The 23,693-nt window shown below is 41.7% G+C and overlaps 2 protein-coding genes across 2 annotated transcripts; both read right to left on the bottom strand.

The window, feature by feature from the left end:
• Positions 1-9,109: 9,109 nt before the first annotated feature.
• LOC143512612 (cytosolic sulfotransferase 3-like) lies at positions 9,110-16,015 on the bottom strand. The gene is made up of 7 exons (XM_077003155.1): positions 15,865-16,015; positions 12,924-13,052; positions 11,940-12,040; positions 11,244-11,370; positions 11,013-11,110; positions 10,717-10,891; positions 9,110-9,277 (listed from the first exon to the last, which is right to left on the bottom strand). The coding sequence occupies exons 1-7, from the start codon at positions 15,998-16,000 to the stop codon at positions 9,165-9,167; spliced, it is 879 nt and encodes a 292-aa protein (XP_076859270.1). The 5' UTR covers positions 16,001-16,015; the 3' UTR covers positions 9,110-9,164.
• A 2,391-nt stretch (positions 16,016-18,406) lies between these two features.
• On the bottom strand, positions 18,407-22,563 carry LOC143512611 (cytosolic sulfotransferase 3-like). Its single transcript, XM_077003154.1, has 8 exons — positions 22,360-22,563; positions 21,815-21,953; positions 21,362-21,490; positions 20,028-20,128; positions 19,309-19,435; positions 19,081-19,178; positions 18,762-18,936; positions 18,407-18,564 (listed from the first exon to the last, which is right to left on the bottom strand). The coding sequence occupies exons 1-8, from the start codon at positions 22,381-22,383 to the stop codon at positions 18,452-18,454; spliced, it is 906 nt and encodes a 301-aa protein (XP_076859269.1). The 5' UTR covers positions 22,384-22,563; the 3' UTR covers positions 18,407-18,451.
• Positions 22,564-23,693: the final 1,130 nt, after the last annotated feature.

Raw genomic sequence — 23,693 nt, 5'->3', positions numbered from 1 at the left:
AAAATATGGCACATTTCATTTCATTTCGTACTAAAAATGTATTTTATTAATAATGTGTTTATTAGGCATTGTTTTCCGCTTGTATTGTCTTCTCCCATCTCCTCTCCTCTCCAGTTCTACTCTGTTCTCCTCTCCTGTTCTCTCTTCTTTCCTCTCCTGTTCTCTGCTCTCCTCTCCTGTTTTCTGTTCTCCTTTCTAGTCCTCTATTCTCCTCTCCTGTTGTCTGTTCTCTTCTCCTCTGCCCTCCTCTCCTGTTGTCTGTTCTCATCTCCAGTTCTCTTTGTTTGTATTAGGAAATAAATTACACCACAATACTTGAGATTTGAACAAACTCTAACAAACCCTAACCCTCAACTATTAAAAGTAAATTATTTTTTGCAACATTCATTCATTTATGTATATTTTAAAGTTTTCTTTTAAAAGCACTTGATAAAGTAAGTGTGATATGCTATGCTGTGTAAACTCAATAAAGGATTGTTTATTAGCTGATCAGTTGGCTCCAGTGGAAAACACAATTTTAGGGCAGTGACCAGGGTTAAGAAACTGCTTTAAACTACCATCATAAAGTATTGTACTAAATTCTGGCTACATCTACAACGTCCACCTTCTAGCTAACTAGTTAACTGCTAGTTAACTAAATGGATTTTCATTCATTATAGCTTACAGTCCTACAATCCTAAATTATTAAACACAATGTGAAAATGAAATAGTTATTAGCTTATCAGGTACATCGGGGCATGTTGAACATACTAACTATAACTAGCTATAACATAACTAGCTATATATATGATATATATATATGTTTTTTTTTCCTCACACCTTCACTACCTAAGCTATCTAGGTTAACTAGCTAGATAGGTTAACTAACTAGGTTAGCTAACTAATTCCGAAGCTGACTAGTGACAAGCTGCATTTTTGGTAAATGCCATAAATGTAAATGTATTAAGCACACAGTGGGTTTGATCTGTGTGTTTTGATTCGGAGATGTGTGTTTTTAATCAGCTATCAGACAGCTCCACAATGTCATCACAGTTTACATAGTTAACTACCGTTACCTTTCTCCTTGAAAAAACGCCGTATATCCATTTTCTTTCACCGTCAGCTACCTGCAACCTGCTGCCAAAAATGGCTAGTCCCCCACGGGGATGGGGGTGGGCTCTCCTCCGCGCCCGCAAAACCAGCAAGCTGATTGGCTGTTTCTCCTGAAAGGCGGGACTTTATCCCTGAAGCGGCACTATGAATGGCGTTAAGAGATTTCCTATTCTCACAGCAGCATTGGCCTCCTCATTAATTGTACAGCTGAGCAAAAAGGTTCGGGGCTACTGGATAATCATATAATCATCGCTACCCCAGGCGACGCCCCTGATGCCACCTGTGCAACAAATCCAGTGCCTAGTGTAGAGTTTGGTGAAGGGGGGATTATGGTGTGGGGTTGTTTTTCTGGAGCTCGGATTGGCCCCTTAGTTCCAGTGAAAGGAACTCTGAATGCTTCAGCACACCAAGACAGTTTGGACAATTCCATGTTCCCAACTTTGTGCAAACAATTTGGAGCTGTTCCTTTCCTTTTCCAACATGATTGTGCATCCAAGGTCCATAAAGACATGGATAGCAGTCTGGTGTGGATGAATGTGACTGGCCTGCACAGAGTCCTGATCTCAACCCAATAGAACACCTTTGGGATGAATTACAGAGGAGACTGAGAGCCAGGCCTTCTCGTCCAACATCAGTATGTGACCTCACAAATGCGGTTCTAGAAGAATGGGCTAAAATCCCCATAAACCCACTCCTAAACCTTGTGGACAGTCTTCCCAGAAGAGTTGAAGCTGTTCTAGCTGCAAAAGGTGGACCAACGTCATACTGAACCCTATGGATTAGGAATGGGTCACTTAAGCTCATATGTAACTAAAGAAAGGTGAGAGAATGCTTTTGGTAATATAGTGTATGTGAGGAGCGACAACAGAAGAGGGGGAAAGGACTGTAGGGACTGGTGTATCAGGTTTGTGTAATTTTCAGTTTTTTAAACCCTGGAAGGTCTGTACATCTGAGCACACCCAGCTCTTCAGGTTCCTCTCTCTCAGTTCTTCAGGTTTCTCTCTCTTCAGTTCAAATAATCCTAAAACCATGTAACACTAAACCCTATTTTGTGTTTCTGCCTTGTTTATTACATGAGACTTAAAGCCATTTAATTAGACAGAATTCTTTCACAAAGTTTGTTCTTGTAATTATTTGTGTGTGTATGCATGTTGTCATGGTAGGCTGGCCCAGATCCTCTGGGGAGACGCCCACTTCACAAAACACCCCACTTACGTCACTCCCTCGTTCACAACCACCAGTGTAATATTGCATAGCACCTGCACCTAATCTGCCACTGCCCTTTTTAAGTCCTACATGTAAAACCATCCAGTGCTGCACATTCCTCTCGTGTGGTGGTGATCCCTGAATGAAAGAGAGATAGAGAGAGACTTTGACTTGGCCCAGTAGACTACTGGTCTGGCGTTTTACGCCTTTCTTGGTTTTCCTTAGAGCTCTCTTCATTTTGAAGGCTTTATTTTCACTATTTTCACTTTGCAGCTCTAACTCTGCCTCCTGCTGCTTCTGTTCTGTCTCTGACGTCACAGAATGCGCAGCCCCAAAGCAGCAGTGCCGGGCTGAACTGCTCTGAACCACTGAACTGCTCCAGATTCTGATGGCGCAACAAGCCGCCCTAGGACAGCAGCAACAAGAATTAGGCGAACTACGGTCATACATAGAGAGTCTCTCACCTGCTGTATCCAGACTCTCTCCACCCAAACCAGGGCTGGAGGAGATCCCCAGTGAGCTAACATCACTAGTCCCTTAGCCAGGTCAGAGGCTTACGCTGGGGACACCAAAGAATGCAAGGGATTTCTCGTACAGTGCAAGTTGTACTTCGCTTACCAGCCCCAGTTGTCCAACCAGGCCTGGGTAGTGCATGTCATCTCACTACTTAATGGGAGACCCAGAATTCTGGATAATTGCCGCCAGGACGTCCAGCCCTCATTGATGTGTTTGTGCATGGACTCAAAGCTGAACTGCAAGCAGAGCTGGCTTCTCGCCAAGAGAGTACTGCACTCAACTGAGTTGCCAGAATGGCAATCACATACGACCATCTGTTTAGAGAGAGAGGGACCACCTTGCAGCGGACTGCTAAGGTACCCATGGTGCTGGCTCCTGTCTCGACGGCTGCTTCCAGTATCCCGGAGCCCTACTGTTCCAGCTCCCCCTGCAAGCCCAGGGAGAGGGGCACGGTAAGTGAGGAGCCCACACAGAAATTTCTCAATATCAAGAACCACACCGAGCACCTTACCTTTAACATTCTCCCAGCCATGAAGTATGCAGTGCCGTTAGGGCTCCCGTGGTTACATACACACAATCCCCACATATCATTGGAGCATCCACACCATCCTGGGTTGGTCTCCCCTGTGCTCCCCATCCCGGTGTCCCCTTCCCTCAGGCTGTGCCCACCCAGTCCATTTCAGTGTAGACCCACTATGTGAGGAAATGCCAAAGCCAAAGCCGTACAGAGAGCTAAAGGAGGTGTTTATGGAGCGATACATCAAGGAGGCTATAGCTCAGGGCTACATCCGCTCCTCCACCTCGCCCGCCTCAGTACAGCAGCTCAGTACTTCATTAAAGTAGAGCTACAGCTTCATCGCATGCATAAAGGGGATGAGTGGAATACGCCACAGGGCATTATGAATACCGTGTGCTGCTGTATGGACTAGCCACAGCCCCGCATTTATTAACAAGAGTAAATCTGTTATATATAAATCATGCTTATATTGATGTGCATGCACATGTGCATGACGTGCAAGTAGGAGAAAGCAGACCGCAAAAGAGGAGAGACGCCAGTCCACAAAACAGGTGACCGAGTGTGGGTGGCCACCAAGGATGGTCATGTGGGGCCATGTCACAAACTGGACACCAGGTATGCCTGTCTGTTCTCCATCGTCCGCCAGATCAACCCGGATTGGCATACTGGGGAGCAGCCATGTGTCATTGGCTTTCCATGTATCCACCCTCAAGCCCATGAAGGAGGGACCTCTCCGAGAGGAGGAGAGAGCTGCGCCTCCTCCGCCCATCATCCTGGAGGACAGTCCAGTCTACCGGGTCAGTTTTCTCCTAGGGGTAAGCGGCTATAGTACCTGGTGGACTGGCAGGGCTACGGTCCTGAGGAGAGGAGCTGAGTCCCGGCCTCCCAAATCCTGGACCCTGCACTGATCGCCATCTCTGACATCACATATGTGTTTTCATTGTGCTTATAGAGGCCTTTTCTGAGGTTTCTTTTCATAAGGTACTGCAGTGGTTCCCAACACCTTGTTTATGTTAAACGTGAGCCAGGCAATAATTACCTGGCTTTGATGTATTTAACAAATATATAACAAGTAATATTACATTTGTGCAGTTGATACATAGGTGTACCTTCTTTCTGTCAGGGCTGGGTCTAGGACCGTCCCTCCTGTTGCCACTAGAAGGAGTGCGCGCCTTCATGACCTAACGAGACGCAATCAGCAGGGAGGACCTGCAGCTGTGCCTTCCCCTATTTAACAGGTGCAGTGGCAGTGCCTCACTGCTGAGTTGTTCGTTGCCTCTTGCGCATACTGCCAGCCGGTATACTACAAGTCTTTTGTACTCTCATCTCTCGTTTTTTCCCCTGTTCCCTTCGAGCCTCTCTCCTGCGCCCTTCCTGGCCTACCTCAAGTTTTCCCCTCGCTGTACCCTTCGTATACCGTTTATTATTTTGTTCGTTTGTGCTCCAGTTTCCTCTGACACGTTGAGTTATTTCCTCCGTGTGTTTTTGGTTCTCAGGTTTCATTATTTTGTTCGTTTGTGCTCCAGTTTCCTCTGACACGTTGAGTTATTTCCTCCGTGTGTTTTTGGTTCTCAGGTTTCATTATTTTGTTCGTTTGTGCTCCAGTTTTTACCGACACGTTGAGTTATTGCCTCCGTGTGTTTTTGGTTCTCAGGTTTCATTATTTTGTTCGTTTGTGCTCCAGTTTTTACCGACACGTTGAGTTATTGCCTCCGTGTGTTTTCAGTTGGGTTTTTTCAGAGACTTTTCTCTGTTTTTATTTTTCTGCGTTTCCCGCTCCTCGCGGAGGTCTCAGTTCGTTGGTTGTGCTTTGAGTTTGCTCCTGAGTCCATCAAACAAAAACCCTGTGAGTCCTCTGTATCCTGAGGACTCCCGTTACACTTTCATTGGGAGGCTGTAAGTGATGAATAAAAATCTTTTCTGGAATTAAGTAAAATAAGTTAATTGTGAAGTAAATGCTAAATAAAACACTCGGTTATGAAATGTGTGAGCAGCCCATTGTGAAATACAATGAAACGTTGTGTTTAGCACTGAAAAGCTTTGTGCTGAATATGTATTTTTTTCAGAATTTACATTTGAATTTACATTTACTCTTTTTTTAACATTTTGACTGCAAGAGTATTTCCCAAAAAAGATTGAAGCGGCTCCTCCCACTGATCTGATCAAAAATGACCATTTTCTTGGTCAGTTCCAACATAGTAAGACATTTGAAGTGGCAGGCTCCACATGAATAAGACTTTATTTAAACATACTAATGCCACACAGCCCTACCCACATAGATTGCAGCTTCAGGCAGTGCCCCTTCCTGTGCTGTGGGTTAAACAGCCACATGTTCCCGCCGACCCCCAGCAGCTCCCCCACACAATGTGCATCATATGCACGCTTCTGTTTCGCGCTAGTCCCCTTCTGGTTCTCCCTGGTCAACTTGGGTACCCAGTGCAGCTTGGACAGCAGGTCGGCGACAAACCTCAGCCCGGCCCCCACACTTGTTCTGAGGCACACTGAATATCAGGTCCATGGGAGTGCTCAGCTCATGGCCAAACATCAGCAGCACCAGTGTAAACCCTGTTGTCTCCTTGACTGCGGAGCGGCACGCTAACAGAATGGCAGGCAGGTGCTTGTCCTAGTCGTGCTGGTGTGTGCTCGTGACCATCACGAATTGTGTGGCCAGTGTGCGTTTAAACCACCCGTCCAGCCCGTCACACTGAGGATGAAGTGGAGTGTTCCTGGTCTTGTGCATGTCCAAATCCCAACAGACCTCACCCATGACCTCCAATTCAAAATTTCTACCCTGATCGCTGTGCAGTTCCTCGGGAACCCCGAAACGATAGAACTCAAGACACCAGTTTGTTAGCTGTAGTGACCATGCATTGGTCAGGTACAGTGAACGCCTCTGGCCACTTCGTGAAATAATCCACCGTGACCAGGACAAAGCGGTTGCCTGCGTCAGTTACCGGGAACGGTCCCAATACATGAACTGCCACCCGCTCCATTGGGCTCCCGGACTGCAGCGGCATAAGCTGTGCTCTCGCTGGCTTTGCCGGACCCTTCTTCATGATGCAGATGTCGCAGCAATGCACAAATAACTACATCCATACGACAACTCAGACAATAGAATTGCTGGCGCAAACATTTTTGTAATGCTGAAATGTCCTGCTCCCAGCCCCCGTGAACAGTGTGCAAAATCGCGCCACGTAACTAGCGAGGTACCACACGCTGGGTAACACTGCGCTGGCCTGCCAGGTCTTCTCAAACCTGACACAGAATGCCGTGCACGAGCTTCAATTTCCCCCAATTGGACGACAGCGTCTTAGTGGTGGGGTAGCTATGACCTGGGCACGCGCCCTGGGCGGTGTATGATCTGGTCAAACTTCTGTATCCTGGCCAACCACCTCACGAGCTGGCCCTCTGGTTCGTGAAAATGCATGGGCCATTGTAACGACACGTGCTCAGGGCGCAGCCAAAAGGGTGCAGAACAGAAATGTTCTAGGCCCACAACCACAGCTAACAAACCCATCCCGCAGTCCCGCTCAGAAACAGCAAAAATGCCCTGGAAGCACTAACAGGTCCCGAAACTTCTCCCCCTGAAAAACGGTGAGGTTCCGTGTGCTACGCTCACATAGATCTCGCAGTGGGCCTACGCTCACTACATCAATCATGTTGGACTCCCACCAGGCGCCGGCCCCTCACATTAACACTTCTCTGCCTCTTCCTTCATGCACCGCACCTTCCAACAACCTCACCTGGCTCAAGATGGAGATGGTTGGCCTTGATGTGCCTGCCTCTGCCGGCGTGTCTCCGCGCCTTTGCCGGCCGCCTTTGTGGATCGCCTCCGACGTCCCGGGACACAGTGCTTGACTCCCCTGACCTGGCTGTAGACCTCCACTTTCCTGAGCTCGGTCACCGTCCGCTTCCTTATCGCTTCCAGTTCGGAGAAGCTGTGTCCATCCACCGTCAACCAGGGCAAATGTCTGCCTCTCAGCTCCAGCTCGAAATGTTCAATTTCCTCCATGATTTGGTCTTGAATGCCTACACCAATTGTGGCGTGTCAGCGGGAGTGAAAGAACCACACAAATTCTGCATTGTTTCTCCAACCGTTTATTGACCAGACCCTCCAGAAGGTCGCAATGTTGCGATTTGCAACTTCAACGCAACTTCAAGCAAACCCCGCGAATTCAGGGCGGTGTTGCAACTTCAGCCAATCACCGCAACTTTCCTGCAAATTTGACCAATCACTGATGTCGTCTTGATGTGACGTCGACAAACTCCCGCCTTACTTCCGTATATACGTTCAAGAGGAGCAGACTGAAACCAGCATGAGCGACGAAAATAACGGCAAAAGATCGGGAAAAGCAGTATCCCGGTACACTACATGAAAGCGGGGATAAACTGTCCAGATCCGACCCGCGAATTGATTATCTATGGCCCCCTGGATGATATTTAATTACTATTAGAACCGGCCCGCAGGCCACAGCCGCCCGATGTTGTTTTGCACGCACAAACACTACATTCCCCACAATGCAACGGTAGCCCGTGAAGTCACTGCAGTGCACGCAAGCGACGAGGGTCTGAGATAAAGTTTATAAGTTTAAACTTTAAACTGAGATAAAGTTTAAAGTCAGAGATAAAGTTTATTTATCTCTGATCCATATCTATGAGTTACTAGTTCGCTCTGGCGCCAACCACTGGCGATCGATCTCGATATAATACTTAATTTGTGTTCATTTTACAGGCCGCCCGGTAACAACTTACATTCGCTAACCCCGCCCCCCCGGTCAACAATTAATGTTCACCACCCCCTCCAGGTTCAAATCTCACTTCAAGCGATCTTGAAAAGTTGCCAACCCTGAATAAATAGGTAAATAGATAATTAAAATGGACTACTAAATAGAGGAAACCATACAACATTTACTCCCTATTGTAATGTACTCACAAAAAACCAAAAACACACTGCAACTTCCATCGCAATTTTTTTTAAAAACACCCGCAACATCAAACATTTTAGCCCGCAACAATCACAAAAAAGGCCTGCGAAATCCTGGTGGGACTGATTGACTCTTGTTTAGACAAGAACAGAGCACACCACACCCACTCTGCCTTATTCACACACTGCTCAACACGGGTCATCACTCCCCAAACACAACATGAAGATGGTGGAATTTAAAGGACTGTAGTAACAACAAGTAACCGTGCAGAAATAAATTCTGACAATGCCCACCTAATGCCCTAGTTCAACACACATAAAAGACATTTCCTCTTTCGAACAACTGTGTACAGCTACAGGTGCTCATGTTGTGATTGGTGAATGTTGTCTGTGAAGGCTGCCTGGGTATTGGCCGGTGTGTGACGTGCAGGTGTACATATAGGTGTCACGTCTGGCTCTATGATGGAACAGAGAGTTTATTAAGTGTATTGGAGGTGATGATTAATGTTGGAACTAAATTCTGTAGGGTAGTAGATCTCCAGGACAGGACTTGGGCATCTCCATTTTACAAAGTCCAATTCCAGTGTAAACACTTCGTGGAATTTTGTTGAACTTTCCTAACAAATATTTGTGTCAAGCTAAATATGCCTGCTTTTTGGTGTTACATCTGAACTGCTTTAAAGTCAGTATTACAAATGGAACTATATGACTATAGTACTGTCAGCCTGCTAATATAAAAATATATATAAAACATATTATTTTATTATTTTATTTGAATCAGCATGAAATTTTTTTTTCATATTTTATAGTATGTTGTCAAAAACTATAAATATAGACATAAATGAGTCCTTGAATAAAGTCACCATGTAAGTGATAAAATATGAATGTTTCAGGGTGCTCCAGGGTGCTCTAAACTTCTGTCCTGAACTGTAGAGTGGTGTTCTTCATCTTCTGTTTGTAGTGCTCATCAAACTGCTCATTCTGGGCTACCGTGAAGTGATTCTTCCAGTCACCAACTTTCCCTGAGGAAACAAATATGGAGAGAAAAAAAAATATCTGAAAGAAGCAAATAGAAACTACTTGAATTCCCCCTGCCAAACACATAATGTGATTCTTTATCACAACTCGTAATCTGCTATAATGATTTCATACTTCTTGTTTACTGCTGCCAGACAATTGGAGTCCAGCCCCCAATCCTACTGTGACGTGAGGGAGGCAGGAGGCCGAGGTGGAGGCGGTTAGCTTTTAACATAGATGACGTTTAAGAATAGTGCGTTGGAGTTTAGCAGCAACAAACACATCTAACAGGGACAGGGCTGGCACAAAGACGAGCAACAAGCACAACATCGACACACATTAAATACACTAATTAGACAAGGAACAAGTGCAACACATAAAAGTAACGAGACAAGCAACAAATGAACACAAACACACACAGAACTGCGCAACAAACACACATGCACTCTGACAAGCCTGAGGGAGGAGTCAAGGGCAGTGATGTCAGTAACGCGTTACTCTAATCTTACCACTTTTTTCGGTAACGAGTAATATAACGCGCTACTATTTCCAGTCCAGTAATTAAATTTAAAATAATTTAAAATTTTTAGATTTAAAGTTACTTATCCACGTAACTGTGCGTTACTATTTTTATTTTCCCTAGTAAAAATATATATTTTTGCTTTCTTCTTGGCTCAGTTCTACTTTTGCGTCTGACCGTAGCGCTCGACTCCGCACGCTGTGCGCGACCCTGTGAGAGCGCGAGCACGTTTTACAAGTGATTTTTTGCAGTGTGCTCCCGTAACAATATGTGGTAGTATAAAGAAACACCCCTCAAAAACATGGGAAGGAACATTTACCTGAAGAATTTTAATGTTGCATTGTGTTCCACGTTTGAAAAGTGCTGGAAGTTTGACTAACGTAGCCTACTTTAAAATGCTTGAAATTGTAATGGTATTTAGTTTCACAACAAGTAGGCCTAGTTGTCGGACTGAACAGTTCGCTTGTATTACGTTTACAAATAAATTTACAAATAATACCGCGCAGTTACACAAACGTAATGTCAGGAGATACTGTAGCGACTACTACTCCTCACGGTGACTTCTAGAGGTGTGCCAAAAAATCGATTCATATATCAAAAATCGATTCTCATTTACTACGATTCAGAATCGATTTTAAATGTCCCAAAATCGATTCTAAGTCATGGTGAAGTCTCGCGTTACGTAATTTAAAAGGAGTAATCAGTAATCAGTAATCGGATTACTTTTTCAAGGTAACCAAGCCATCACTGGTCAAGGGTACACCCTCCATCTACACTTTCCACTACATGCATGATTAGTGTGTTGCAGCCCTTTCTGGCAGGCAGCAAAGAACATCTTGTGGAGACGTTTCCTGAATGATTAAAACTAATCTGAATGCACAAATAATTCACTCAGCAGCGCACAGGGGTTCTTGGCATATTTACCTTTCCGCATGAATTGTGAGATCTTGAAATCCATTACTGGGAAGCTGGAGTAGTTGGTCATATTGTTCTGCTTCATGGAGTCAAAGTGAACAGATTTGGTGATTCTCTCCTTCTCCTCTGATGGAGTAGATAAACCAAGGAAGGAACATAAGCGCTCCATCTCACGTCCAGTGTCCTAGACAAACAGGGACCAGACTGTCAGATTAGAACCACACTAATGAACACCAAACTCATCAGCTTATCTTCATCTCAGCTGTAACCATCACCTAGACAAACCTGCATATGTGATACTTTACCTCCACCATGTCCTCAAAGAAAATGTAGTGAATGTTTGAGTATGTCTTCTTCTTCTCCCAGTATCCACACACATGGTCATACCAAGGACCAAAAACATCTAAAAGAAATAGTTAAAAGGGAAGATGATACATTACTTATATTTATAAATAAGAACTATTTCAGGTTGTCAAAAGCAGTCAAATTGATTAGTTCATCAGTAAAGATCCCTGCAGAGGCAGTAACTCACTCACTTTTTCCATCCATGTATTTCTTTAGATAAGTGTTCCAGTCTCCTGGTTCTGGTTGTCCAATTGTCATTCGATCAAAGTGGAAATAAGACACAGCATTGTCTTTGGCATTGCGTGCTACGTAGACAACCTGAAGAGGTCGGAAGAAACTGTTATCACAGATTAACCATTACACACATAGATAGATCCTATGACTTGTAAAATGGTGTGTCCACAGTTTGAAGCACAGAACTCTGTAGCGAGATTTGTAGGACCTGCTCATAGTGAAGATCCGAGGTCAATTTGTGTTCTATAGTGGTTAAGGTTCACACTATATATTCAAGTCTAATTCATCTCCTGTGATTGTTAATGTTAGAATGCAGGCATACATATTTGATCAGTATGGGAAGTTGACTGATGTAGGCCATAGCTGGACTCAGGGGCATCGGTTACTATTTCAAAATGTGATGAATGTGCTCAAAATGAGATTTACTGCATCAAAGAATCTCTCACTCACACTTTATTCTGTCTGATCTAACTGTGATACAGATACAAAAAAGAGATTACTCATTTTGTATAGTAGGAATTCACTTTCTTTACAATACAATTAATTTGAATTGTACATATTTGTAAAAATTTCTCAAAATGTAGACCCCTATTACGCAAATTGACATTCACATATAGCGAAACATTACAGAGAATAAAACACACATACAGTACCCTGCAGTTCTGTTCCCAGAAGGACTTGGGCAGCAACTGAACAGGGAGATGAGTTTTGATAAGGCGCGGCGTGGTGGGCAGATTATCTGCCAGCTCCACTCCTGCATAAGAGAGAAAAATAATTTGGCACTGAATGCAGGATGGAACAATGGAGAATTGGAAACTATGGCTCTTAAAGTTCACAGCAGTTTACTTTACACCGGCTCATGCAAATATATCTACTGTTTATGGTAATATGTCAATGAACTCGTAATGTGTAGTTTAGTCATTAATACTAAAATACTAAAAACTACAATACTAGCATATACAGTAAAACCCCGGAACTCTATGCTAATTATTTCCGGAAGGAGCATCGACAAGCGATGCAGTTGAGTTCAGAATCAATTTTCCCAACTGAAAACGAATTAATCCATTCTCAACCATCAAGTCGAATTCAGATTAATCTGTTCTCAACCACTGAATTCCAGTGCTAATTCCGTCACACGAATGCCTTTTTCATACTTCCCTATGATCGCCGTTTTCAACATTATTGTTGTTCTTACCGTTTTCATCTTCTGCTTTTCTCCCATGTTTTTTTTGTCTAAAACAGTACAAAAAACAACAAAAATACAGCAAAAGCTTGGAGCACAGCCTCAAAATGGTTTAAACCCTTTGAACAATGGCAACTAACGCCAACTAGCCGCATGTGACAAACTGTATTTTGTTTACAAAAGTCACGTGAGTCGGGTTGGATTCCGAAGTTTTGTTTGGGCTCCAAGACAAAGTCTTCTAGAAATTTTGCGTTGAACTCCGAATATGTCGAGTACTGAGGCGGTCGAGTTCCGGGGTTCTACTGTATATATACAGTATGTGAGTGTTTTGATCATGGTATTGACATAATAGAGAACATATTCAAATGAGAACATATTCAATGGCAGGTTGCCATAATAAAAAGTATAATATTAATTTAATAACATGTTTGTCCATTGTGTACAGGACACAGACCTTCAGGGATCCCAGGTAATGCCATCTCGAGGAATGGTACACGTAGGTAGATGGGCAGAGAGGTCTGACGCTCTGGTGCTGTGTTGCCAAAGTAAAGCAGGTCCAGTATGTAGGACACCCAGGTAGTGCCTGTCAGAAAAGACCAGGTGGACACCACTTAGCTGCTTTAGCCATAACAGAGACTGACCACCAGCAACAGGTTTTGACCACACAACACTGAGCAGCTCATTTGCAGAGGGCCAAATTAACTGAAGACCACCAAACTACAGCTTTAAAAAATATACCACACTTGAATGAACATTGTGAATCAGTCTCACCAGTGATGACAATGAAGACACTCTCCAGCTCATCTCCTCTATAACCATTACTGATCTTTGTCTACCGAACCATGCAGTGTGAATTTGTACAGCACGACTTCAAAACTCCACTTACCAGTTTCCCAAGGCAAGAGCAGTCACTGACGTAATTGGGGGCGGGTTTGGACATGTCCCCTGCACTTTTTCAAAAGCCGGTTTTGGTAAACCCCGTGCCCCAGTTCTCAAGCCATTTGTCCCCCCCACCTATGAAATCAAAATTTTGTCCATGAGAGCAGTTAACACACTGCTATAGTCCAAAGATTGGAAAAGTCTGACATGCCAGTAAGTCCACTAGATGCAGCAGGAAGTAGAAGCCACAAGATTCAGTTGATGAACCATAAGCATGCTGGAAGTACCAAGAGATCGTTGTGATTGTTTCCCAAGGTCACTTGGGCCTTGGAAATTACAAGACAAGGCAGTGGAGCGAGGCTAATGCCGAAAGTAGAGAGCTTTTGGTGCAGGGGGTCCAAGATGGAGCAGAAGAAGATCGATGGGTGGGGTTTGCCTCCCAGGGCCAGTGGATGCAGTGGGACAGAGTACTTGACCAACTGCTGACCTGGAAGGAGCTCTGGAGCACAGACCAGGACAAGATGACCTTCTTACTATGTGCCCTGGCTGATCTCTTGCCAGCCCCAAGTAAAATTAGGGTCTGGGGGAAGGCGGAAAGCTCATCATGTTCACAATGTGGTGCAGTACTGTGCACACTAAATCATATCTTGAGAGGATGCCCAAAAGCACTGGGAGAGGCCAATATAGATGGAGGAATGACAAGGTACTAACAGGTATCACCAAATGGGAGGAGTTCCAGAAAGTCAGAGCCAACAAGATCAAGGCACCTCCTCACTAATCTCCATTGGTGAACAGGCTGCCAGGTTAAAGACAATAACCATGAATCCTTCCATTCTACAGTATGTGTCTGGCTGGGAGTTGCAAGTGAGTCTGGGAATGAAGAATCTGCTATTGAAGCTGTTGATGTGCTGAGCCATTTTGAAATTCTTTTAAATTGCAAGGGGTGTTTGACAACGTGCAAAATGACCAGCTTGCATGCAAGTTCACTAGCTGAAATACTTGATGAAACTAGTGGATGGAAAAAGGAAACCAAGTGAAGGAAACCCAATGAAATTCTGACTGTTTATGCTAACACAAACTGTACGTACAGCATGTACCTTTTTAACCTGAGTAACAGCTTTATACTCAGACTTTATACTGATACATGTCATGTTATCTGAAGATAAATAAACCATGAACCCTCTGCACTTCTTCAAGGAGAACTGAACCGAAGTGTGCAGCAGTACAACAGTCATAAACATTCGTCATTCATTTTCTAAGCTGTCATTTTCTAAACCATTCTTTATAACAGTTTGTTGGGTTTTTTTGTTGTTGTTTATCACTTTTTGAATTTTGTATCATGCAATGTGATTATATATATTTCATATACTGTATGTATGGCACGTTATTCTGTTGGTAGTATACGTCAGAAGACAGGTACACTGGTCATAAAGCGATGGACATGGTCAACAACAATACTCAGGTAGTTTGTGGTGTTGACACGATGCTCAATTGGTACTAATGGGCCAAAAGTATGCCAGGAAAATGTCTCCCACACCATTGCACCACCACCACCACCAGGCTGAACCGTTGATACAAGGCAGGATGGATCCATGTTTTCATAAATTCTGACCTTGCCATCCAAAAATCACAGCAGAAATTGAGACTCATGTTTTTTTCAATCTTCTATTGTCCAATTTTGGTGAACCTGTGCAAATTGTAGCCTCAGTTTCCTGTTCTTTGCTGACAGGAGTGGCACCCAGTGTGGTCTTCTGCTGCTGTAGCCCATCCACCTCAAGGTTCCACATATTGTGCATTCAGAGATGCTCTTCTGCATGTCTCGGTTGTAACAACTGGTTATTTGAGTTACTGTTGCTGTTCTATCAGCCTGAACCAGTCTGGCCATTCTTCTCTGACCTCTGGAATCAACAAGCATTTGCACCCACAGAAATTTCGCTCGATGTATATTTTCTCTTTTTCTGACCATTCCCTGGTAAACCCTAGAGATGGTTGTGCATGAAAATCCCAGTAGATCAGCGGTTTTTGAAATACTTAAAAAAAAAAAAAAAAACAGACCAGCCCGTCTGGCACCAACAAACATGCCACGTTCAAATTTCACTTAAATCACCTTTCTTCCTCATTCTGATGTTTGCTTTGAACTGCAGCAAATCGTCTTGGCCATGTCTACATGCTTAAATGCATTGAGTTGATGCCATGTGATTGGCTGATTTATCAACATTTGCATTAATGAGCAGTCGGACAGGTGTACCTAATAAAGTAGCCGGTGAGTGTATATAGAGCACTCATATATTCATGGATTCTATTGTCACCATACTCAAACAAGCCACGCTATTCAGCTAATAAGCAGTTAACTACAACATTTAGTAACGTGTTCAGATGTAATGAAGTTTCTCATCCTTGACTTAATAGTTTGAGGTACAGTGCTAACCAGCTAACCAGTGCTAACACAAACTGCTGGCTTTAATTCATATCTACATTAATACTGTCGGTCAGGTAAGACATAATGCACAACATACCTGCTTTGGGATAAGTGGCGATGAGGATGTCATCTGGTCTTGCTTTGAAGTTCTGAACATTCTCCCAGTTGTCCGTGAAGTAATGAGTCATAGAGATGCCTTCAAACTCAAACATCTCTGGGCGGCCAATCTCCATTATCTGTAGATTTTTACATACCACACTAAATAGAAATATCATGTATGAAAGGGTTACGGACACTAGTTTGGTTAGATATGGGCCTGTACTTAAACTCTATCCTTAATTGATGGCCATCGTCTATTGAAAGAAATGGGGACAAAAATGTGATTAAATAAAGCTTCATTCAACATTATTTGTCAACATAGTTAAAAGTTAACCAATCTGAGTAATTAACATTGGCTACATTTAATCACAGATGCTAATATTTGATAGCTCCATATAGTTTTTAATATATATTGTATAATATATACTGTATAAACTTTACAATATAGCATATAATTTCCAAATTTAGAGCCATTGGGCTAATTTCTTCAGATTGCATAAGAGGTCATATGACAGTTTGTTCATTAGGCTTTAAACAGGAATAAACTGCGTCATAGACACTGATAGTTATCCTGTCGTTTCTTTCTCTCATTACCAATACATTTAATATTATTTTGCACATCCGCAATCCATCAGTAGTGTACAGCATACTTCTAACATGCTCATTAACAGCTCTAGGGGAAAAAAATCTAACTCACAGCAGAAAAATCTATTCCTTCCATGATGCAGTAAATGGATCAAAGGCTATAGATTCTTGTTGTGCACTCCTCTTTGATCTGGTGCAGTTCTCCCTCTCCTGTGATCTCCCTGTTTTTGTGCTGCTCTTCTGTTTGTCACAGCTGATCTCTCTCACTCTTCCTCTCTCTTGGTTTCCTCCTTCATAACTCTGAGTTACGTAGAGGCTCCGAGTTACGTAGAGGCTCTGAGTTATAGGTAAAGGTTTCCCTCCCTCCCACTAACATTACGATCACAGATTGTGGACCGCCCCTCCAATGGTCACCTTACCAACATCAACCACTCCTAAATAAACACATGCATGAACAAACACTGCCGTATAATCTCCTCATACTTAGAATGATGACCTTCTCTTCTTAGTTAGACTTTGAATAAACAGCATGACCTTGCAAATATTTTCACATTATTTTTACTGTCTATCAATCTAATGCAACATTCAATCAGTGCACATAATGAACATACTTTCATGTACATGAACATAGATTCATAGGTCCCCACCAATGTCAAGAGCAAATCTATGCCCTTGTCAACTATATAAATATAAAACTATATAAATATAAACCCTTTAATTGTGGAAGGGATTTATTAATGTACACATGTGCGTGTTGAAGGGACTTATTTATGTAAATATGTATGTAAGTGTTGAAGGGATTATTTATGTATATATGTACGTGTGGACTTATTTATATAAATATGTATGTATAGTAGGGAGTTACTTATGTAAATATGTATGTGTTGTGGTGTATTGTTTGCTGTTTTTTTTTTTTTGTTTGGGACGACGGGGTTGTCAGATTAAATCTTCTTTGTTTTAGTTATCAGCTTGGCATTAAAAGTCTTGTCTTTTTGGTAATTTGTGTGTGTGAAAACCTTGATAGTGAGTTACAGCAACTACACATGTGACATTCAGAAACCAATGACAGTCTTAACAAATGTGTGTGTTTTTAAACAGTTTACCAATTGCAACTTTAATATAAACCTTTTCTAAGGATTCTCTTCACCCGAATCATCAACAGTTTGCATTTAATGCGAGTCAGGCAATAATTATCTCCCTAACTTTCATTTATTGGGAGCCCTTGTAAAATAAATGTGTGCACTGTAATATCCTGAACCAGGAGCAAGGTGCAAATTAGAAACTCAAAAGCTTTTTATTCACTATCACACATTTTCACAGTTTAGAGGAGTTTTTAACAGGTGGCTATAGACCATCGGTGAAGACTTTCACCTGTAGAGTGTTAAATACAGCAGAGCTAAACTACAGTGGTGATTATTCAGTAAATGAGTGAGTGGGAAAGTGACATATGAGTGCTGTGATTGGTGGATGTGGTCTGTGAAGGCTGACTTGGTATTGGCTGGTGTGTGACGTGCAGGTGTACATACAGATGTCATGTCTGGCTCTATGATGGAACAGAGAGTTTATTGAGAGAGTTTATTAAGTGTATCGGAGGTGATGATTAATGTTGGAACTAAATTCTGTAGGGTAGTAGATCGCCAGGACAGGACTTGGGCATCCCCATTTTACAAAGTCCAATTCCAGTGTAAACACTTTGTTGAACTTGTTCTTAACAAATATTTGTGTCAAAGTAAATATGCCTGCTTTTTGGTGTTACATCTGAACTGCTTTAAAGTCAGCATTACAGATGGAAATATATGATTATATTACTCTCAGCCTGCTAATATAAATAATATATAAATAATATATAAAATATATTATTTTATGATTTTATTTGAATCAGCATGACATTTTTTTTTCATATTTTATAGTGTGTTGTCAAAAACTATAAATATAGACATGAATGAGTCCTTGAATAAAGTCATCATGTAAGTGTTAAAATAGGAATGTTTAAAGGTGCTCTAAATATCTGTCCTGAACTGCAGAGTAGTGTTCTTCATCTTCTGTTTGTAGTGTTCATCAAACTGCTCATTCTGGGCTACCGTGAAGTGATTCTTCCAATCACCAACTTTCCCTGAGGAAACAAACGTGGAGAAAACCAGAAAGAATAAAATATTTGAAGAATATTTACATACTCTGTTTACATAGGTAATAATAACTAACAGGCAGCAAAGAACATTTTCTTATGGAGAAGTTTCCAGATTAATTAATACTAATCTGAATGCACAAATAATTCACTCAGCAGCCCACAGGGGTTCATAGCATATTAACCTTTGCGCATGAACGGTGAGATTTTGAAGTCCATTACTGGGTTGGTGGAGTAGTTGGTCATATTGTTCTGCTTCATGGAGTCAAAGTGAACAGATTTGGTGATTCTCTCCTTCTCCTCTGATGGAGTAGATAAACCGAGGAAGGAACATAAGCGCTCCACCTCACGTCCAGTGTCCTAGACAAACAGGGACCAGACTGTTAGATCCTGAACCACACTAATGAACACCAAACTCAAATGGTACAATTGGTGTAAAGATCAGCTTATCTTCATCCTAGATGTAAGCATCACCTGGAAAAACCTGCATATGTGATACTTTACCTCCACCATGTCCTCAAAGAAAATGTAGTGAATGTTTGAGTACGTCTTCTTCTTCTCCCAGTATCCACAAACATGGTCATACCAAGGACCAAAAACATCTAAAAAAAGTTTAAATGGAAGATGATGCGTTACTTATATTTATAAATAAGAACTATTTCCATTTCTCAAAAGCAGTTAAATTGATTAGTTCATCAGTAAAGATCCCTGTAGAGAAAGTAAATCACTCACTTTTTCCATCTATGTAGTTCTTCAGAAAAGTGCTCCAGTCTCCTGGTTCTGGTTGTCCAATGTTCATTTTATCAAAGTGAAAATAGGACACAGCATTGTCTTTGGCATTGCGTGCTACGTAGACAACCTGGAGAGGTTAGAAGAAACTATTATCATTGATTAACTACTGTACACGCAGGTAGATTCTATGTATTGTAAAACGTGTCCACAGTTTGAAGCACAGAACTCTGTGCCGAGCTTTGTATGACCTGCTCATTGTAAAGATCCAAGTTCAATTTATTTTTTTAAGATGGTTAAGGTTCACACCGCATATACAAATCTAATCTGTGTCCTGCATTTGTTACGGTTCACACTATATATTCAAGTCTAATTCATCTGAATGATGGATATGTTCAAAATAATATTTACTGCATCAAAGCATTCACTCACACTTTATTCTGCCTGACCTTTGCCTGTGTAAGTACTCCACGAAGCTCTGAGATAAGACTTAATGCTTAACTGTAAGACTTATTGAAAGAGGAGACTACATTTTGTGTAGTAAGAAGTTAAACCCCAGGTGAAGAATTCAGTTTCTTTATAATACTGTACAATTCATCTCAATTGTGCAAACAAATTTGCAAAGATATCTTTAAAATGTAAACCCATGTTCAGGAACTATTACCCAAATTGACATTCAAATATGGCAAAACATTACAGAGAATAAATCCCACATACAGTACCCTGGAGTTCTGTTCCCAGAAGGACTTGGGCACCAACTGAACAGGAAGATGAGTTTTGATAAGGCGCGGCGTGGTGGGCAGATTGTCTGCCAGCTTCACTCCTGCATAACAGAACACAGTCAAATTTGGCACTGCAGTATGAGACTACGGAGCTGCAGTAGATACCCTAACCATACTGTCTACATTTTATTTTAGTTTGTAATAAATTATTACATTTATAATGCATATATGTACCATTGGCTATTAAGAAGGTTCTAAGTAGAGCTTAGCAATGAGCTTTTCAGTTTATTGAAAAGAACAATTTTTCTGAAACAGGCTGTTCACCAGCTGATCAAAAGTTTAGGACCACAGCTTTAAAAAGCCCCTCAAAACAAAAATCAATGTGTTGTATAAAAGCAAAATGACTCTTATTGTGTCCAAACTCAGCAGTGATGGCCTTATATACAGCTCAACAATCCGACATATAAATATACAGAATATACACCACGCTCAGTCAGGAGACTTTCCTGCGTTTGCCCTCAGGAGGCCATGACAGAGTAAATACTTGACAGGAAATGTTTGAGCAGATTTTGGCTTTTAAAGGCTGTGGTCTCACAGTTTTGATCAGCTAAACAGCCTGTTTAGTTGTTTTCTATAAATTGCCTGCTCAAAATCTTTGGTCTCTTGCTCCCATTGCTGTACTTAGAACCTGCTGAAGAGCCTACAGTACAAAATACAAATTCTCTCTCTCTCTCTTTCTCTCTCTCTCTCTCTCTCTCTCTCTATATATATATATATATATATATATATATATATATATATATATATATATATATATGTGTGTGTGTGTGTGTGCGTGTGTGTGCGTTGGGGGGGTTGTGGCGACCGTAAGATGGACACAAATTCAGTATTATATCTCATCGACTTGGCGCCCCCTCTAGTGCGTTGCATACGCTGCATACCCCCTTTTTGCGCCACTGTGTGTGTATATAACTGATAATTAGTGTATTACTGTAAAATATTGTTAATTTTATTTTTATAGTATCTCTTCAATCTAGTTTACAAAAGTGCCCAACATGATAAAGATAAACTGTGCCTAAATGGTTTTACAATGATATGTAAAAAGCTGAGTTATAAGTGAATGTACTTGTAATTTTTTGTAGATGTTTTAATCTTTTAGCTAATGCTGTCAACTGATCTCAGATTGTGTGGTGAGTATACCGACTACCTCCAGACATACCAGATTAATGATATGTGAGTTTTTTGATCATGACATTGGCATTCAAAGGCAGGTTACAATCAGAGTATAGTATCAATTTAATAAAATGTTTGTCTATTGTGTACAGGACACAGACCTGCAGGGATCACAGGGAAGGCCGTCTCCAGGAACGGTACTCGCATGTAGATGGGCAGAGAGGTCTGACGCTCTGGTGCCGTGTTGCCGAAGTAAAGCAGGTCCAGTATGTAGGACACCCAGGTAGTGCCTGTCAGAAAAGACAAGGTGAACGCCACTTAGCTGCTTTAGCTATAACAGAGACCACCAGCAACCAGCAGGTTTTGACCACAAAACACTGAGCAGCTAATTTGCAGAGGGCCAAATTAACTGAAGACCACCAAACTACAGCTTTACAAAATATACCACAATTGAATGGGCAACATTGTGACTTATCTCTCTATATAAAGACACATACACACCATCAACACACACACACACACACACACACACACACACACACACACACACACACACACACACACATATATTTAAATATATACTGAACAACTGAAAGCCATTATGCACAGCATACCTGCTTTGGGATAAGTGGCAATAAGGATGTCATCTGGTCTTGCTTTGAAGTTCTGAACATTCTCCCAGTTGTCCGTGAAGTAATGAGTCATAGAGATGCCTTCAAACTCAAACAACTCTGGGCGGGGAATCTGCTTCAACTATAATATTTAAATGCATAATCTATTAATTATTAATCTGTAAAGGCAAATAATTAAGACAAGATATTTGTATCTTTGAAATATCACAAGAAACCCACCTAGTCTATCATACCATTGTAAAGAGAAATATCCTTTATATTGAAGGAGACTAGCTTTGTGTATTAAGTGTTTGACCTGTACTTGAAATCTATCCTTATTAAGTTTTCAGCAGAAACAAACTATTGGTTGGCAGTTAGTTTGCCAAGTGTTATTCAGACAGTCATAGACCCTGATTTTTCCTGCTGTTTCTTTCTCCTATTAGCAATACATTTAATATTGTGTTGCACATCAGTGATCCATCAGTAGTGTACAACATACTTCTAAAATGCTCATTAACAGCTCTAGGGAAAAAATGCAGCTGACTCACAGCAGAAATATCAAATCCTTCCATGATGCAGTAAATGGATCAAAGGCAGTAGATTCTTGTTGTGCACTCCTGTCTTTGATCTGGTGCAGTTCTCCCTCTCCTGTGATCTCCCTGTTTTTGTGCTGCTCTTCTGTTTGTCACAGCTGATCTCTCTCACTCTTCCTCTCTCTTGGTTTCCTCCTTCATAACTCTGAGTAACGTAGAGGCTCCGAATTACGTAGAGGCTCCGAGTTACGTAGAGGCTCCGAGTTAGGTAAAGACTTTCCCTCCCTCCCGATAACATTACAATCATAGATTGTGGACCGCCCCTCCAACCTTACCCACATCAACCACTCCTAAATACAAACATGCATGAACAAACACTGCCATATAATCTCCTCATACTTAGAATGATCCTGTGCTCTTCTGACCTCTGTAACGTTTCACCAAGTCCACATTAGTTTGACTTTGCATTAACAGCATGACTTTGCAAATGTTTTAGCATTATTTTTGCTGCCTATCAATCTAATGCAATATTCACAACAATACACATCACAACCTGAAATGTTCGGAGTCCCTTCTAATTTCCAAGTCCATTTGAAATCTTTGCAGCTTTTCAGATTGCAATACTATACTACAAACAATATTATAATAATCTAGATTTCTTAGATTTTCAAGCAGAAGATCAGGATCTGTTGTAATACCTGCATCTATCATAGGGAGAATTTAAGTAAATGTTTTAAAGGTACTATGCACGTGTTAATGATACTGCACATAGTATGCATGTTTGAGTGCATGGAACTGAAGTTGTTAGAACAAATAATGTGTGTGAGAATAAATGGCACTTGACATGTGGAGATAATTGTGCATTTTGTGTGACAATAAGGTAAAAATGGTGAGAGAAGAACATGCCGTAACCAAGGGAGCGGCACAAAAAGTTCCACCTCAGGGCTGTGGCTCACAGACACAGCGGTACAGCTGGACCACACTGGTTTGTTTGGAGTCATTCAGTCTTCTCGACCCCGCCAACCACAAGCTTAAACACACTCACACACACACACACATTTAATAATTCATCCTGTCATCTGATTGACGGTAACAGCATTTTGTTTACATTACACAAAGAAACAAATTAAAGCTACATTTTAAGTACAGCATAGAGTCCATTAAATTGAGCTTATTAAAATGCATAAAAAAATAATTTTTAATTTAAATGTATTTTAAATAGAGAGCAGAGATATATTATGGTTATGGTGGTGTGGTTAGCATGTTTGCCTCTCAGCACTGGGGTCTTGGGTTCAAGTCTGTCTCCACGTTTCCACGTTCTCCCTGTGTCTGTGTGGGTTTCCTCCGGG

This window comes from Brachyhypopomus gauderio, chromosome 4, assembly GCF_052324685.1.
Source record: "Brachyhypopomus gauderio isolate BG-103 chromosome 4, BGAUD_0.2, whole genome shotgun sequence".
Lineage (NCBI taxonomy): Eukaryota > Metazoa > Chordata > Actinopteri > Gymnotiformes > Hypopomidae > Brachyhypopomus > Brachyhypopomus gauderio.
The sequence above is the reverse complement of the archived record's forward strand: the minus strand, read 5'-3'. Positions and strand labels throughout refer to the sequence as shown.

What these genes read in the sequence shown, in the direction of transcription:
- LOC143512612 (XM_077003155.1), bottom strand. Translation starts at nt 16,000, where the DNA reads ATGGAGATTGGCCGCCCAGAGATGTTTGAGTTTGAAGGCATCTCTATG. An exon ending in GAAATACATGGATGGAAAAA is followed by an intron (nt 11,111 to 11,243) that starts GTGAGTGAGTTA and finishes TATTTCTTTTAG; the next exon opens with ATGTTTTTGGTCCTTGGTAT. An exon ending in CTCACAATTCATGCGGAAAG is followed by an intron (nt 9,278 to 10,716) that starts GTAAATATGCCA and finishes TTGTTTCCTCAG; the next exon opens with GGAAAGTTGGTGACTGGAAG.
- LOC143512611 (XM_077003154.1), bottom strand. Translation starts at nt 22,383, where the DNA reads ATGGAAGGATTTGATATTTCTGCT. An exon ending in GAACTACATAGATGGAAAAA is followed by an intron (nt 19,179 to 19,308) that starts GTGAGTGATTTA and finishes AACTTTTTTTAG; the next exon opens with ATGTTTTTGGTCCTTGGTAT. An exon ending in TCTTTGAGGACATGGTGGAG is followed by an intron (nt 18,937 to 19,080) that starts GTAAAGTATCAC and finishes CTGTTTGTCTAG; the next exon opens with GACACTGGACGTGAGGTGGA.